This window comes from Emydura macquarii, unplaced genomic scaffold (assembly GCF_026122565.2).
Source record: "Emydura macquarii macquarii isolate MOO-44397 ecotype Brisbane River unplaced genomic scaffold, CSIRO-AGI_Emac_v2 contig_1253, whole genome shotgun sequence".
Taxonomy (NCBI): domain Eukaryota; kingdom Metazoa; phylum Chordata; order Testudines; family Chelidae; genus Emydura; species Emydura macquarii.
Genome location: NW_027131390.1, coordinates 706964 through 721536, shown reverse-complemented (window position 1 = coordinate 721536; position 14573 = coordinate 706964). Strand labels below are relative to the sequence as shown.

At 47.9% G+C, this 14573-nt stretch overlaps 1 protein-coding gene across 2 annotated transcripts in view; it reads left to right on the top strand.

The window, feature by feature from the left end:
• Window positions 1-1603: 1603 nt before the first annotated feature.
• FOXO4 (forkhead box O4) overlaps window positions 1604-14573 on the top strand; it is a 29983-nt gene continuing 17013 nt past the window's right edge. For both annotated transcript variants that reach the window (XM_067547963.1, XM_067547964.1), the window contains exon 1: window positions 1604-2354. In XM_067547963.1, coding sequence (XP_067404064.1) covers window positions 1932-2354 — 423 coding nt within the window. In that variant the 5' untranslated portion in view covers window positions 1604-1931. The remainder of the gene's footprint in view (window positions 2355-14573) is intronic.

Sequence of the window (14573 nt, the reverse complement as noted above, 5' to 3'; positions counted from 1 at the left end):
GGACTACGACCGGATGGACTGGGTATATCCCTAAGCGCTGGGTCGGCGCATGGGGCTTTACACCCTTTGAACCCCCAGCGCGTACTCCAGGAGGTGACAGCAGCCTTACTGCCTGCTGCTTGGGCTTACCTCAAGCAGGACCTGCAAGAGGGTGCTCCCCAAATGCCCCTCACCACTGGCCCTCCAGACCTTTTCATCAGGCCCTTGCCTCGCAAACCCTCCCCAGCCGTCCCTCCGGACACCCTGAGCCGGCTGCAGGATCTGCTTCCGAACCATGCCCCAGGCGCACCTTTATGTGCTCGTGCTCCACACTCTCCATTTCCTTGCTCTCATGTCACACCCTGACACCAAGTGGCAGGACCTGATACCACCTGTCAAGGGTGAGGAATCCCGTTGGGCCAGTCTGTATTCCATTTGGTTCCACAGCCTGCTGAGGATATTAGCTGGTGGCTTCTTCATGGAGCCGGAAGCACGGGCGTGTACCTGGTGTGGTTCATCCCTGGTCCCGACACCTGCCCCTTTTGCAGCGTGAGGGAGACCCTGGCACACGTATATCTGGAGTGCGCCAGGTACAGGGTGTAGCCCCTATTCCGGCTCCTCCAGAGTCTCCTCCTGAGGTTACAGCTGCACTTCTCCCCACACCTTCTGATCTACGCACACCCCATCCGTGGCTCCACAAAGTCGTGGGACCTCCTCGTCAACCTCCTCCTTGCATTGGCCAAGGTGGCCATCTACAACACTAAGGGAGGATGTTGGTCAAGGAGGTGCTCTGCGACTGTGAGGCCTATTTCCGTTCCTCTGTCCCATCATGAGTCTGGGCAGAGTTCCTCTGGGCCGTGTCCGCTGACGCCTTAGCTGCTTTGGAGGCGCAGTGGGCGCTGTCGGGGGTTCTCTGCTTGGTGTCCCCTTCAGGTTCCTTCCATTTAGCCCTTTGACCTTCACAGCTGTTCCTGTTTTCTCATTCGTTGTCCCCTGTAATCAGGTGAGTCCTGGTCCCAGTCGTTCCTCCCCTTAGGCTGGGGAGCCACATCCCGGACCCCCATTTTACGCATAACAACAGCACATTTGAAGGTAAGTGTGCCCAGTGCCCCGGCCTCGGCCAGATGTGAGCATGCACCCGCGACGGACAGCGCAGCGCAGCGGTGTTTGCAGAGACGGGGCAGGCGCTGGCGGCGGAGGGCAGCCCAGGCTCTGTGCCCTAGTGCAAGAGGGTGGGACGCAGGGTGTGCAAAAGCCCAGGCCCTGCAGTGGGTGTGAGCTGGGGGGAGGGGTGAGAGAACCCAGGACCTGGCCATGGGGGTGACTGGAGGGCTCCCGACGCGAGGGAGGCTTGGGCCGAGCCCTGCAGGTCGGCTGGCATAGTGGAGGAGGGGGAGGGGCACCCTAGGGGCGGGGCGCCGGCTGCTGGCACGCTGGGCTCGTTCCGGCGTGGGTTTATGTAAGGAGCGCCCATAAGGAGGTGACGCGGGGCATGTCGGGAGTTGTAGTTCCGCGGGCGCCTTGTCTGCCACGCTGCCTTTCTGGAGCCCGCCCCGCCCCCTCGCACGCGGGGGGTTTCGGGACACGGAGGCTGTGGGCCGGCATTGCCCGTCGGGCGCTCCACTCCTTGGAGGCGGCAGGACTACATCTCCCAGCATGCCTGGCGCGCGCAGGCGCAGCTGCCTCCGCTGGCTGTGGTAAACAGAGAGCCGTGAGGCCGCGGCGCGGCGGCTCCGTCTGGGTCGCCACAAAGGGGCGAAGCGAAGCGGAGCGGAGCGGAGCCGAGCGGGGAGTCCGGGCGCCAGCGGCGCGGGGCGCGAGGCGCGGCCGGGGGATGGCGGGAGCCGCCGGCCTTCGCGGGGCGCGCGGCGGTGGCGGCCGCTGAGGCGCGGGCGAGCCGAGCCGCTCCGCCCGGCATGCGGGCCCCGGCGCGGCGCTGAGGCAGCGGGCCCATGGCGGCGGCTGAGCCGGGCCCCGAGGCGGGCGGCGGCCCGGAGGAGAGCGTAGAGATCGACCCGGACTTCGAGCCGCAGAGCCGGCCGCGCTCCTGCACCTGGCCCCTGCCCCGGCCCGAGCTCTCGGCGGCGCAGCAGGAGGCGTTGGGCCCGGCGGCGGCGGCGGCCGAGGAGGGGGGCCCGGCGGCGGCGGGGGGGCCCGGCCGGGCGGAGGGGAGCCGGGGGCCCGGCGCGGCGGCGCGGAAGGGCGGCTCCCGGCGCAACGCCTGGGGGAACCAGTCCTACGCCGAGCTGATCAGCCAGGCCATCGAGAGCGCCCCGGAGAAGCGGCTGACGCTGGCGCAGATCTACGAGTGGATGGTCCGCTTCGTGCCCTACTTCAAGGACAAGGGCGACAGCAACAGCTCGGCCGGCTGGAAGGTGCGGCGCCTGGGGGCGGGAGCCGGGCTGCGCGCGCCGGGGGCACCGCGGGCCTCGCCCCGCTCCTGCCCCCGCTCCTGCCCTCGCCCCGCGCGGGTCCCTGTCGCCGCGGTAACGGCCTGCTGTGCCCCGCCGGGGCGGGGCGGGGCGGGGCAGGGCTGTGTGGTGCGGGTAGGGGAGCGCCGCCTTGGCAGCCCCATGGAACGGGCCCGCCTGCCACTCGCTGACTCAGCTCCCGAGCAGGCAGCGCTCCCCTGGCTGCACGTCGCTGCTTTCTGCCCAACCATTGCCGATGTGTCACTTGTGGGGGCAAAGCAGAGTGAGACTGCGGGTGACAGCTTTGCTCCTCTGGCCCAATGGCATTCTCGGCTGTAAGGGGAGATGAAATGAACTCCCCCACCTTCCACTTCAAGTGCCAGGTGCATGTCTTTACAATTGCGTTCTCTGACACACACATGCAGCTCTGTGTGTGTAGATAGATATATAACACACACCCACAATCCTACTGCCCTGCACTTCACCCTTTGTAGAGAGGAGGAGAAGAGCGCAAACACAGATGTTAGTTCCTTACCGAACTGCTGGAAGGTGCTTGGATACTATAGTGAGAGGCTTTGTATGAGAGCCTCTATAGAATGGAATATTTACTGAACTCTTTCAGTTCACACACATTAAAAAAAATCCTCCAGATTTGACATAGTAAACCTATGGGACAGAGCATTGGAGTGGGACTCTGGATATCTAGGTTTTGTAAAATTGGAATAATTATACTAATCTTTATAAAGGGTCTTGCTCTACAGACAAAAAGTGCTATATAAGAGCTTGGTGGTATTCTTATTTATTATAAGCCTGCAAATCAGACACCCATGCCTCCTTGTGTTTCTTTTACCATCAGACTTGTCATCCTCCTCTTTATTCTGTACCAACCTGTTGCTGCTTGTCAATATTTAAACCCTAAACTCTTTAGGGTAGAGATTGTCTAATGTTTATATAGCGCTTAGCATAATAGGCCCCGCTTCTGATTGGGGCCAGTGAATGCTGCTGTAGGACAAATTACTTAGTCATAATTTTTGGATGGAGGTGGTTGTAATGGGCTTTGCAGAGAAGTGGCAGTTTGTATGCATTTCCATTGAATGCACCAGGGTGTTCTTGGACTCATCACAAACTATGGCTTTGTGAAGCACATGAGGACTGCCTTTTGTGCCAGCTCTCTGGTTCAGCGGGTTTCTCATTTCCAGGAAAGGCTGCACCTTGCTCCCTTAGTGTTCTGAAAATTTTCCAGGAAAAGAGCTGGCCTGTTAAGTGACTCATGTGCTAAACTTCTGTATAAGATGAAGCATCATTTGAACTGTTTTTAAATGCAAGGCTGCAGTTGGTTGTCACCCAGCTTCACTGAAGTTCAGTATAAATAACTCCTTCATAGCACACATTCCTGGCTTTCAAGAACCTCCCTTTAGAAAGGGTGCTCTGTCCTGTGGGCAGGGGGTGTGGATATGTCTGCCCTACAGTGACTGAGGGAGCTCTGTGAGCTAGTAAAAAGTAAAAATAGATTGTGGAATATGTTGTTTAAAATACTAAACCATGTTGCTCTGGAAATAGAAAAGGTAGATACTAAAGTCACATGAAGAACAGTGACCTTAGTTTCCATCTTCTGCAGGTGTCAGCCTGGTCTTCCATGCTAATGTGTTTAGACTAGTGAATTCAAGTGAGGAACTGACATCTGAGGATGTTCTTTGCAAACTTTCTGCTAAACTACCTCAACACTCCTGCTGTTCTGGTGGTGGTGATCTCCTCTCTGCCCTAAGACAGCTGATCTAGAGGGTGTGTGCAATATTTTTATATTATTCTAGGCCAAACAAAACTTGCCCTGACACACACACAGGAATAAGGGGAGCTGTGAGATTTGCCATCACGAAAGCCAGTGAGTGCTGTCCTTAATAACTGTGTTTGGATACAATGGGGATAGGCATCTTAGAAATAACTGAGAGAGAGAAAGTAATAAATAGGGATCTTACTGCTATGGAACAGAAGTCTGTTCTTTACCCTCCCCCCTTTCCAGAGTTTTCAGTGGATTTAAACTCTTACAGTTGCCTTTAGGAGCCTGCACCTGCCATTACTCAGCACTGAAAGATTTGTCACTTTTCCAACTGTATAGTGGTTGGCTGAGGCACTCTGGAAGTAATCTGGCTAAATTTCAGCTACTCCTCTCTAAGTTTGTTCAATACAGATTGAATCCAGTTAGTCAACAGTTGTCACAGGACAGTTTGCTAGGATGTGTTGCTTTGCAATAGCTGTAAATACCTATTTTCCAGCAGGTGTGGTTGTCTCACCTGAGGGGAATCTTTCAGGTCCCATGTTAGAAGTGGGCTGTCCTCTATGCTGCAGTGATACACGTGTAATTATTTTGGCAAACAGTGACACTGGTGTTGGATCAGTGTTCTCTGTGCTGTCTGTTGGGGAATGTCTGTATCTATTCTTTAGGGCATGACAAGTAAGATTTCAGAAGGAACAGAGTCCCTTTGAGTCCTCCCTGAGATAATAGTGAAGTTCTTTTCTTGACCTTTGACTAATTGCAAAAGAGACATGCTTGTGTTGTAAAGTCTTTGGCCTACTGCATCCAAGTCTCAGTGTCAAATAGATGAAGCTGGTTGGCTGAATTAGACAGGATGAGAGGTATTTTAGGACTGTCTTTTTGTTCTGTGTTTGTACAACCCTAGAATAATGGGGTTCTGGTTGGTAATATAAATAATAGTAATAGGAATCTTGTGTGAGGCATGTGCTGCATCAGGATACAGATCCCAGAGTGTTTATAGCTACTCTAAAGCTGTATTTAGAGTGGGTTCTAAAAATGTTTCCACTTAAAATAAAAAGTACTGGGGAGGTCGGAGGGTGTCATATGAAATAGCAGTTTCAGACATTTGTTTTCATTATCATGTTTGTAATTTAAAGGAAAACTAGTCTGTGAAATGCAGAGTCAGAATTTGTGGTAAGGCAGAGACTTGTGTGATAAGTGAAGGAACTGTTCTGATCTGGAAGTATGCAGAGGTCTCCCTGCTGCTCTGGTATTGCTGCTGTTCTCTGATGCAGGCTTTTAGGTAGTGTCACTCAGTTTTCAGCTTTGCAGTTCCTGAATAAATTAATTCAGGATGGCTTTATTTGTAGTATAGCCTTCAGCAGGGACAGAACAGTAACTTCCTGGTGGAGACTGTGATTAACCATGGTCAGATTTTATAATCTGTCATTGTTACGTCATAATCCCTTCACAGCTGTTCTACTACAATGTACAAGTAAGTGCAATTATAACACATGCAGACTCTAACTAATGTGAATTTTAGTTAATCTGAGATTTTTAGGGGAGGGGGCAGTGCTCACTGTGCTTTAAAAGGAGAGTTAATTTGCTGGCTGTCTTGCTTTTTCTCTGCATTCATCCAGTTCTGAAGTTAAGAACTAACTGGAATTAAAAAGGTGTAAATATTCCAGCAGGATGTCTCTCTCCCTGGATTTCTTTATAATCCTCTTCTTTGCACTTTGCAAGCTGCTCTCTGGATCAGGAGATAAGTCTTTCCGGCTTTCGGACTGCTTCTCGGGGTTAAGGCAGCTGTGCTTTGTTCAGTAGAAGAGGATAAGCACCCTTGAGGGAATCCATGCCATGGTTCTGAAACTGCTGTAGGGCTGTCTTATTCCCATGTATGTGGGACCAGTTCAGCAAGGTGTTGGGACAAACAAAGTGCTGATTTTTTTCTGAGTGAAACACTTAATTTATTTCCCTCTAAAATGATTTTTAAAAAGGCTCTTGGTAGGGGTAGAGTGCATTCTGAAATGATGTTCCTTCCTCACCAGATGCAGTCTTCCCCATCACAGAAATTAAGCCTGTCTCTTTTCTATGGCACATATAGAATCTCTTTGTCATCTTTCCTGTCAGTATATAATTTCCTCCCCCGCCAAAAAAAAAAGCCAAATGACTCTTGAGTATCACAGTTGTCATAGAATGGTTGAATTCACATGGTAGCTACTTCCAGCATTTCTTTAATGCCCTCTGCCCAAACACTCTTTGATTCAGACATTTAGATGTTAACAGTATCTTAAATATTACACTCGAGTATTACAAAATAAAAATCACCAGGCACTGTGTCTGAAACAATATCTACCTGGAAGGTAGAGTAGAGGGGTCCTCTACTCCTTAGTGACTCTGCTGTTTGTGAATAATTTGGACATATCTCACTTTAAAATGTTTATTCAATACCTGTCTGATATAAGGTAAATCCTTTGTTATAAGTCCACTGCCTTGTATTATAAAGTCAGGGCGACAGTGTCCCTGTGGCCATCTGAAATTCCCTTTTGACTATGCAAAAAAAAAAAGAAGCAAGCTTGTTTCATCCTCTACAGCAGTGTTTCTCAATTTTTTTTAATACTAGGGAGCAGTTTGCTGCTTTCCTAAACTGTGTCAGAGAGATCTCAGGTATTGGCGCAGGTCCATGGGACACGTCATCGAGAAACCCTGCTCTAAAACACTGCTGACCAGGAAAGAGTGGTAAATTCATCGAGGGCAATGGTTCTCAACCTATTTACCATTTTGGGCTGCATCCAATACTACCTATATATCGCCCTGAGAATGTCACATGGACCGCAGCTGTGTGCTGATCGGGCCACAGGTTGAGAACCACTGATCTAGGGCATCCTCATGTCTCTTTTTGTTCAGCGAACAGAATGTAAATTAAAATGAAGCTTTGCTTTAGCAGAGCAGGGAATCTTCTTCTTTTGCATGCTGAGGTTTCTCTAGGCACTCACTGTGTGTCCCAGGTTAACATCACTTGTTCTACAGCCAAGATGTTTTTGTAAATTTGTGGAACTATGCAAGTGAATTAACTGGTGCTTGGGTAATTGTTCTGTCTTGGAAGATTACAGCCATTTGCCTGTTCTAATCAGTTTCCATACTCCTTTTGTTTGCCTCTCCTGTTAACCTGAGGATGTATGCTGAAGGGTCCAGTGAAGGCTCCTGGGAAAGGGTGCTTTCAGTGAGTTACATGCACAGAACCAGTTACAGGTTCTCTTGCACTGCTGACATGAAGTTCAGCTTCAGCTGTCTAAAATTGTGGCTTTTCCTACCAGTAAGATCCTGGACTGGCAGGAAAACCAGTAAAGGATTTGGATTGTGGGAAGATTCAAAGAAACCAAACCTTACTTTACAGTGCGGTAGCACTGAGCAGTCTCCAAATCCAGACATGTCAGGGCCATGGCATTGCACTTGGCTGTTGTCTCCAAGTCTCGTTAAAATGGTGATATGAATTTGTGTAGCTTTAAACCAGTCCAAAATCTAGTGCTCAGAGGTGATCATCTTCAATTGGAAGTATTGAGAGGGTGCTGCAGACTTTCCATTGTGTTCTCTCATACTGTAAATAAATGATTTTTATAGCGCCTTATTCATCTGCTTCTAGAAGAGCCCCATCACCCCCCTCATCTTTGCTTTCTGCAATCAGACTTTGGAGTAGCTGAGTAACTAGTGCCGCCTTCTGGAGACACACAATTTATGCCAAGGGCTGGCAAAGGGCCAAGCTTAATAGGGGATGTTCTGGTTCGTACCGGTTAGAGAAGAGTAGTTTTTTCTTTCAGGGAGCATCTGTTGATAACAGGGTGGGGGGCTCTGCATGTATTTTCAGTTCTGACTTTTGGTCTTTGGTAGTTTCATGGTCCCATTGAGGAAAAAATTAGGGAAATTCTCCAGTCTCTGCTCACTGAGGCATAGCTGACATATTAAACCTTAAGCCATCTAGCAAAAGGAAATGGAAAACTTAAATGCTACATCTTAGTGCTGAGCAAAGCCTGAAGAGAGAGAGAGAGAGAGAGTGTGTGTGTGTTGGGGTGACTCATACCAGTGTATAATTTTATCAAGGGGTCAGGGAATCGCTGACTCTGGCACTTTTTGTTAAGGAAAAACAGCTACTTACTGTTGTCTTGGGTATGCTGCAAGAGTGAGATTACTAGAAAGCTGACTTGCCCAGCAGCACGTAGGTTTGGTGTGCAGCTAAAAAACCCGTCCCTGGTAAACGCTGCTATAACTGGAGCATTGCAAGTTCTAAGTGAAGGGTTTGAAGCTTGATGTAATCTTTTCCTTTCTTCACTGGAAGTGTAATTTAAGTAAGAGTTGTAGAGATGCTTGCTGGTGGTGGGAGCAGGCAACCGTCCTCTTTCTCTGCCATTCAAAGAACTGAATTTGAAGCCCATTAGTCTATGGTAGGAAAAAGAACATAAGAACGGCCATACTGAGTCAGCCCAATGGTCCATCTAGTTCAGTATCCTGTTTTCCGTCAATGCCTGGTGCTGGACGCTTCAGGGGTTCTCAAACCTTTTTTGATGGGACCCCCTTTGAAAATATTTCAGGCTGCAATGGTCCTCCACCCCCAAAAGTGATGACTTCATGCCATGCCATCCTTACTTCTGCACTGCTGCTGGGGGTGGCACTGCATTTAGGCAGCTTGCCAGCAGCCGCTGTTCTCTGGCCACCAGCTCTCTCTGGCTGTCAGCATGCACAGGGTTGACAGCTGCAGCCCTGGCATGTTCGGGGGCTGACAGATTGCAACCCCCCATAATAACCTCGTGACCCCTTGAGGGGTCCCAACCCCCAGTTTGAGAACCCCTGTTTCAGAGACAATGAACAAAACTGAGCAATTATTGAGTGATTCATTCCATCATCCAGTCCCAGGTCTGAGGTTTTGGGACTCTGCAGGTGAACAATGCTTTGAGTATCACTTCCTATGAAACGTGGGTATTTAAAAGATTCTAGAAGGAAGTTAGCCATGGCTGAAGTAGCTCTGGTTTAAGAAGTAGCCTGGCTGTTTGATTTTGATGTGTGTCCTGGGCTAAGCCACTAGAATCTTGTTCCTGGCTTTTTGTTTCCAAATGTATTCATATAGTGCTAGCGGTGTGCTAGCTACTGTAAACAGGTAGGGGTTCCTGCTCTAGCAAACTTAAAACCTAGATGAGCAACTCAAAGGTGGGATGGGAGATAATAATCAACAAAAGCCAAGTGATGGGCTCAGGCACCTCAGGGACAGTATAAAATCCTAGAGAGTGGCAACACTTTTGACAAAGCTTATCACACCTCAGCACTTTTTAGGGGAGAAAACTAAGACGAATAGATCTTTTGGAAGATGACTTGGAGGAGACAGTGAAAGCCAGGGCTAGAGAGGGTTTGTGGAGACCATGTCGAATAAGGTGCAGAGATGAGTGGCAGGACTATGTGGAATGAGCGGTTACTTTTGGGGGTAATAGTGTGTGGGGGAAAGGGACTGGAAATAGATGAGGAGAACGGTTGGGATAAGGAGAGTGTGGTTGTGTAGGTTCCCATTGCTCAAGCATGATCTTAATACCTGTTGACAGCCTTACTACTGGCCCTATATAGAGAGCACCTTTTCAGTACAACCAGGTGTTCAGCCATGCCTCTTGTTGTTCACAGTGAATGCTACAGGAAAAACAGGGTGTGCTTAACTGACCAAGTACAGAACAGGACATACAGGGCCTCATCTCAGGTCCTCCAAGGTTCTCAGTTCTAGAGGGCACTGTACTTTTTTCAGAGGTGGGTGCTCTTCCAGAAGGAGCATTGCCTACTCTGTGCATCACCAGTCTAATTGTCTCAGAACATTTTGGTCACTTTTCTGTCCCTGGGTGCTTTGCTTTTGGAAAGAAATTTGCTTTTTTGGAAGAATGCTGCTGAGACACCACTACATAGCTGAGGGAGCTCCCCAAGAAGGCTGCTCTTGGGAAGTTGGTGCTGGTTATACCAGCTGTTCCTTCCTATTCCACCCGACCCCAAATGACTTTGGGGTTATCCACATGGATAGCCATATGGCTCAGCTTAAATCAGTTGCTTTCCAGATCCTTCGTTCCTTAGAGAATTTTAAGATCCTCCTGTCCCAGCCCCATGTTGCTTATTTCTCAGGTGTCCATTCTGTAGAAGAACAGAAAAGACATGGGCGCCCACTGCATGCATTGGATGAAATGTCATTAATAGACGGCTGCAGCCTTGTGGATCAACCTGTTGTTTTCATTATGGGGGAGAGGGGATGGAAGGGACGCTGGCCTAAATATGCTGTTAGATAACTGAGGACCCCTTTGGAGCAGAAGCAGCTGTTCAACAAAAGCTTTGCTTCCCAGACCCTCTTCAATGATAACTTTGTATTCTTAAATCCCTTGGCACAAAATAACTAAACAAGTGTCTAAGAGATGGATGCTGACAGATGTGTATAAGGAAGGGCATCTTCTCTCTGGAGCTTCCTGAGAGTGCCTGGGCAAGTTATAAATAAAGCACAATTGTAGGTCTCACTTCAGAGCATGCTAGTGCACTGGGGTAGGATCAGACACTTTGTGTGCCCCTCTTCCTGGGCAGTGAGGAATTGCATGGAGAACAGTGGTGATCCTTAAATTTAGGTTTCCTAATACTTTCCATCATAAAAGCTTCCAGATGTTTTTTGAAGAACTCTGGTGCTTCCCTGGTTTACAGCAGGAACTTGGAATTTCCCCTGGGGGTAACCCTGAGGTCAGGGAGTTACTTTTTGCTGGTCCCATGAAAATTAATTCAGACTTGGGCAAGCCCAGAGCTGCTGAAGATAACAATTTCCTATTTGTCTTGCTTAGTACAGCTTGTTTTTGGCTTGCTCTTGAACAATCTCTTAGCACAGTACGTACCCCACAACTGCCCCAGACTGGACACGCAGTATCCTCCTTCTTTCCCCCCATTTAAAGTACCCTTTGACTTTGGAAAGGCGCACCAGCCTGGTAACTAGGAGACCGTTGCTTTGAACTTGCTTCTACTGACTGGTGTTAATTCCCTATCTTTCAGAACCCTTATAGTTGGGCAAAGCACTCTGCTTCACAATCTTTATTGTCGAATTTATCGCTCAGTGGTTTTCAACCTGTGGTCAGCAGACCCCTGGCTGTTTGCTGACTATGTCTAAGGTGTTGATAAAGAACAGTGGTTTTCACGTATGGTCCAGGGACCACTGCGGGTCTGCAGACTGTCTAAAATTTCCAAAGGGGTCTGCACCTCCATCTGAAATTTTTTAGGGGTCTGCAAATGAAAAAGGGTTGAAAAACACTGGGTTAGACTATCTGGGAATAGAATCCAGATCTCCCGGACAGCAGACCCGAGTCTCTGTCAAACCCTAGTACTCTGCTGTGCTGTCTGTAAAAAGAGGCTACATGTGCCTGTGTAGCCCACTGTTTCAGTGTATTATGCTGCCACTACCAGTGGCTGGTCAACACAGGATAATGGTCTACTGCTGCCATCTGTTGTAGTTAACCTTTTAACTTGAGTGCTAGAGATTTGTGCTGCAATGCTGAAGATCTAAGGTCCAAACCCTGATAGTGGGGGGTGGAGATGTTTGTTACAGTTGCAAATAGAATTTTTTTCTCTGAAAACAAACTAAGAAGTTTTCATAGAAAAACAAAGTTAAAAAAATGTTAGAGTTGCAAAGTTAAGCATTCAGGAGTTATTCAGAAGCTATATCTGGACTAAGATTGCCCAGGCAACCCTAATGCTGCCCCTTTGTGTATACATGTTATGCTGGTCTTCAGTTGCTGGATCAGTCCTCCTTGCACAGGACCTGTGCTTCTTGCAGTATGTGGGATGGACAGTGCACAGGAAAAACTGCTGTTCAGTGTTCTTGTTGTTCACTTTGTGGCCCCACAGCTTGTTTGTTGTACGTCATCCCAATTTTGCACAGAATATGGAATTATTTCATCAGTCTCTGATACTCTTCACTGTAGTATCTGAACCTAATAGGTATTAATTAATGTACTTTAACTGTCCCTGTGAGGGTGTGCACTGATGGGAAACAACTGAGGTTCAAGGACAAAGTTTGTAAAAGTCTGCTAATTTTGAGTTCCTCATTGATTATGCACGTAGTTTGAGACACACAGAGGCTGACTTTTCAGAGTATTTAACATGTTTTGTAGCACTTTGTGTTAAGAAGAGATATGACTTAACCCTAATGCCTCTGAGATAGGTAAGTAAGATCCATTTTCAGATGAGAATACCGAAACAAAGGCAAAATGACTTTCCCAAGGCTATACAGTGAATCTTTGGCAGAGCTATGAGTAGAACCATGGTCCTCCTGACACTCAACCAAGTGCTCATTCCTCCAGAGTCCAGACCACACAGCCTTACAGCCAAAGATGCTGTATGTCCACAACTCCCATTGGTTACAAGTGCTCAGCAATATTGAAAATCTGTATTGAAAATCTATTTGTCTCAAGATGGATACCCAGAAACTGAGTGCATAATTAATGGCACCTATGAAAACATATTTTGGTTTGTGACTTGCTCAGCTTTACAGAAAGAAGTCTGGCAGTGGCAGAGGTTGCATGGGTAACCTTAATTCTGGCATTCCCTATCTTGTGTGGTCTTGATTTGCAACCTTAAACATTTTTTTAACATAGGGTTTGATTTTTTTCTGTATTTCAGTATTTAGATTGTGGGAGTGCCCATAACGTGCTAGGCTCTTTCCAGGCATATAGGTAGATACAGCTCTTGTCTTAGAGAAGGTATTGTCTAAGATTTCTAGCAGTATTACTGGCATTGGATACTAGACCCTTGTCTGCACTATGACTTCCATACGGTTTGCCTGTGGTACTAGTGCTGGTGGCAACACTAGATTGGACACAAGCATTTTTTTGCCATCTTGTAGTCTGACATGGTGGTAAAAATCCTTGTTTCTGGTCTATTCTGGTGTTTCCGTAGATGGTACCACCAACCAATGGAGCTGTAACAGTGTAAAGACAAATGGTGAATAAAGGTTTGGTGTAGATGCACCCTCAAGGTATTGAGTGTTGGGAGTGTAATGTTGGCAGTGTGGTAGCATGTGCTTTCAGGGTCAGGTAGGGTAGTAAGGCAGTTGGGAAAGAAGGAGGAGAGTCCAGATACCTGGGGAAGGAGAGAGTAAATTTAGCTAGTACCAGTCAGCTATTGTCATTTGGACAAGAACTGTTGCCTCCAAGAAAAGCCAGGCCAACGACCATTCGCAGGAACAATTGCTGGGTGAGGTCACCTCACTTGACCCAGTATGTTAAACCTATTGGGGAATGCCCCTTACTTTTACATCTTGTCCCTTACTCTTCAGGTTTAGTCACAGTGAGATGATATTCTACCGATGACAAAAATGGGGACAAACTTCCTGAAACAAAATCTCCTTCACCCCTAGAATTCTGTAAGTGTAGCCTAACTTTTGCACTCCTGAAATTTCTCCAGTTCACCTTTTGAGTAGGTCACCTCCCTGCCTTCGAAGGGTCATTAACTATAGAACCCCTTGACTTGCCTCCCAACCCCGGTGCTTTCACAGACAATGCAACTCTTTAATTCTGCTTTAGAAGATCTGGACTTTGGGCTTCATTTTCAGTATTGACCTAGCCCTTCTGCTTGTGGATACATCGAGATTCTGGGTATAGTAGTTGTATAATGTGTGTGGCTTCATCACAGAACTCCTGATGTGCATGAAGAGTGCCTGAGGTGTAAACATGGCAAAACTGTTTATGGCCTGCTGACAACTTGTTGACGTGAGCATTGGCTTTATTTCAGGATGTGTTATTTGGAGCCTCCATACAGCCAGGGAGCTGGAAAATTGGAAACTAAAATTTCCACTTAAGGCAAGAATGGTGACTTCTTCCTTCAGTTACACTGAAATCTACAGGGTTTGCAGAGGATTTTTGTTGACGTAGTGATTAGGCGATTGTGGTTCTAGCCATGAACTAGATTTCACAGCTCATCTGGCCTGTTACCAGGGCCTGGTCTGGTCTACGCTGCCAGTGAAATTTGGCGGCAGTCGACAGGAGCTACGCAAGCTACGCAGAGTCAAAATACATCAAAATCAATCTGACTGCAGCGAATTTGCCGCTGTCAGTGAAGACATAGCCCCAGAGACACAATCTTCCTCTATTTTCTGTGAAATTACATGTTGTTCTAGGCCATGTGGTTTAAAGTCCCACTGAAGTACACTGAGCCAAAACCCTTCTGTTTATGTAGTTAGCAGTCATTTCGAGGTGGGCTGTATATACCAGCTGCTGGTTAGTTCATGATGATATTGGGGTAATGCATGAGTTCACAGCTTAGTAACTTGGAAGAGAAGATGAGGCTCTTGCAGTCCTTGCTGGTGGTGACTGCAGAAAATTCTGTTTTAAATCAAGAATGTTTATATGGAGTGTATTTAAAAAAAAAAAAAAAAAAAGTTGCCA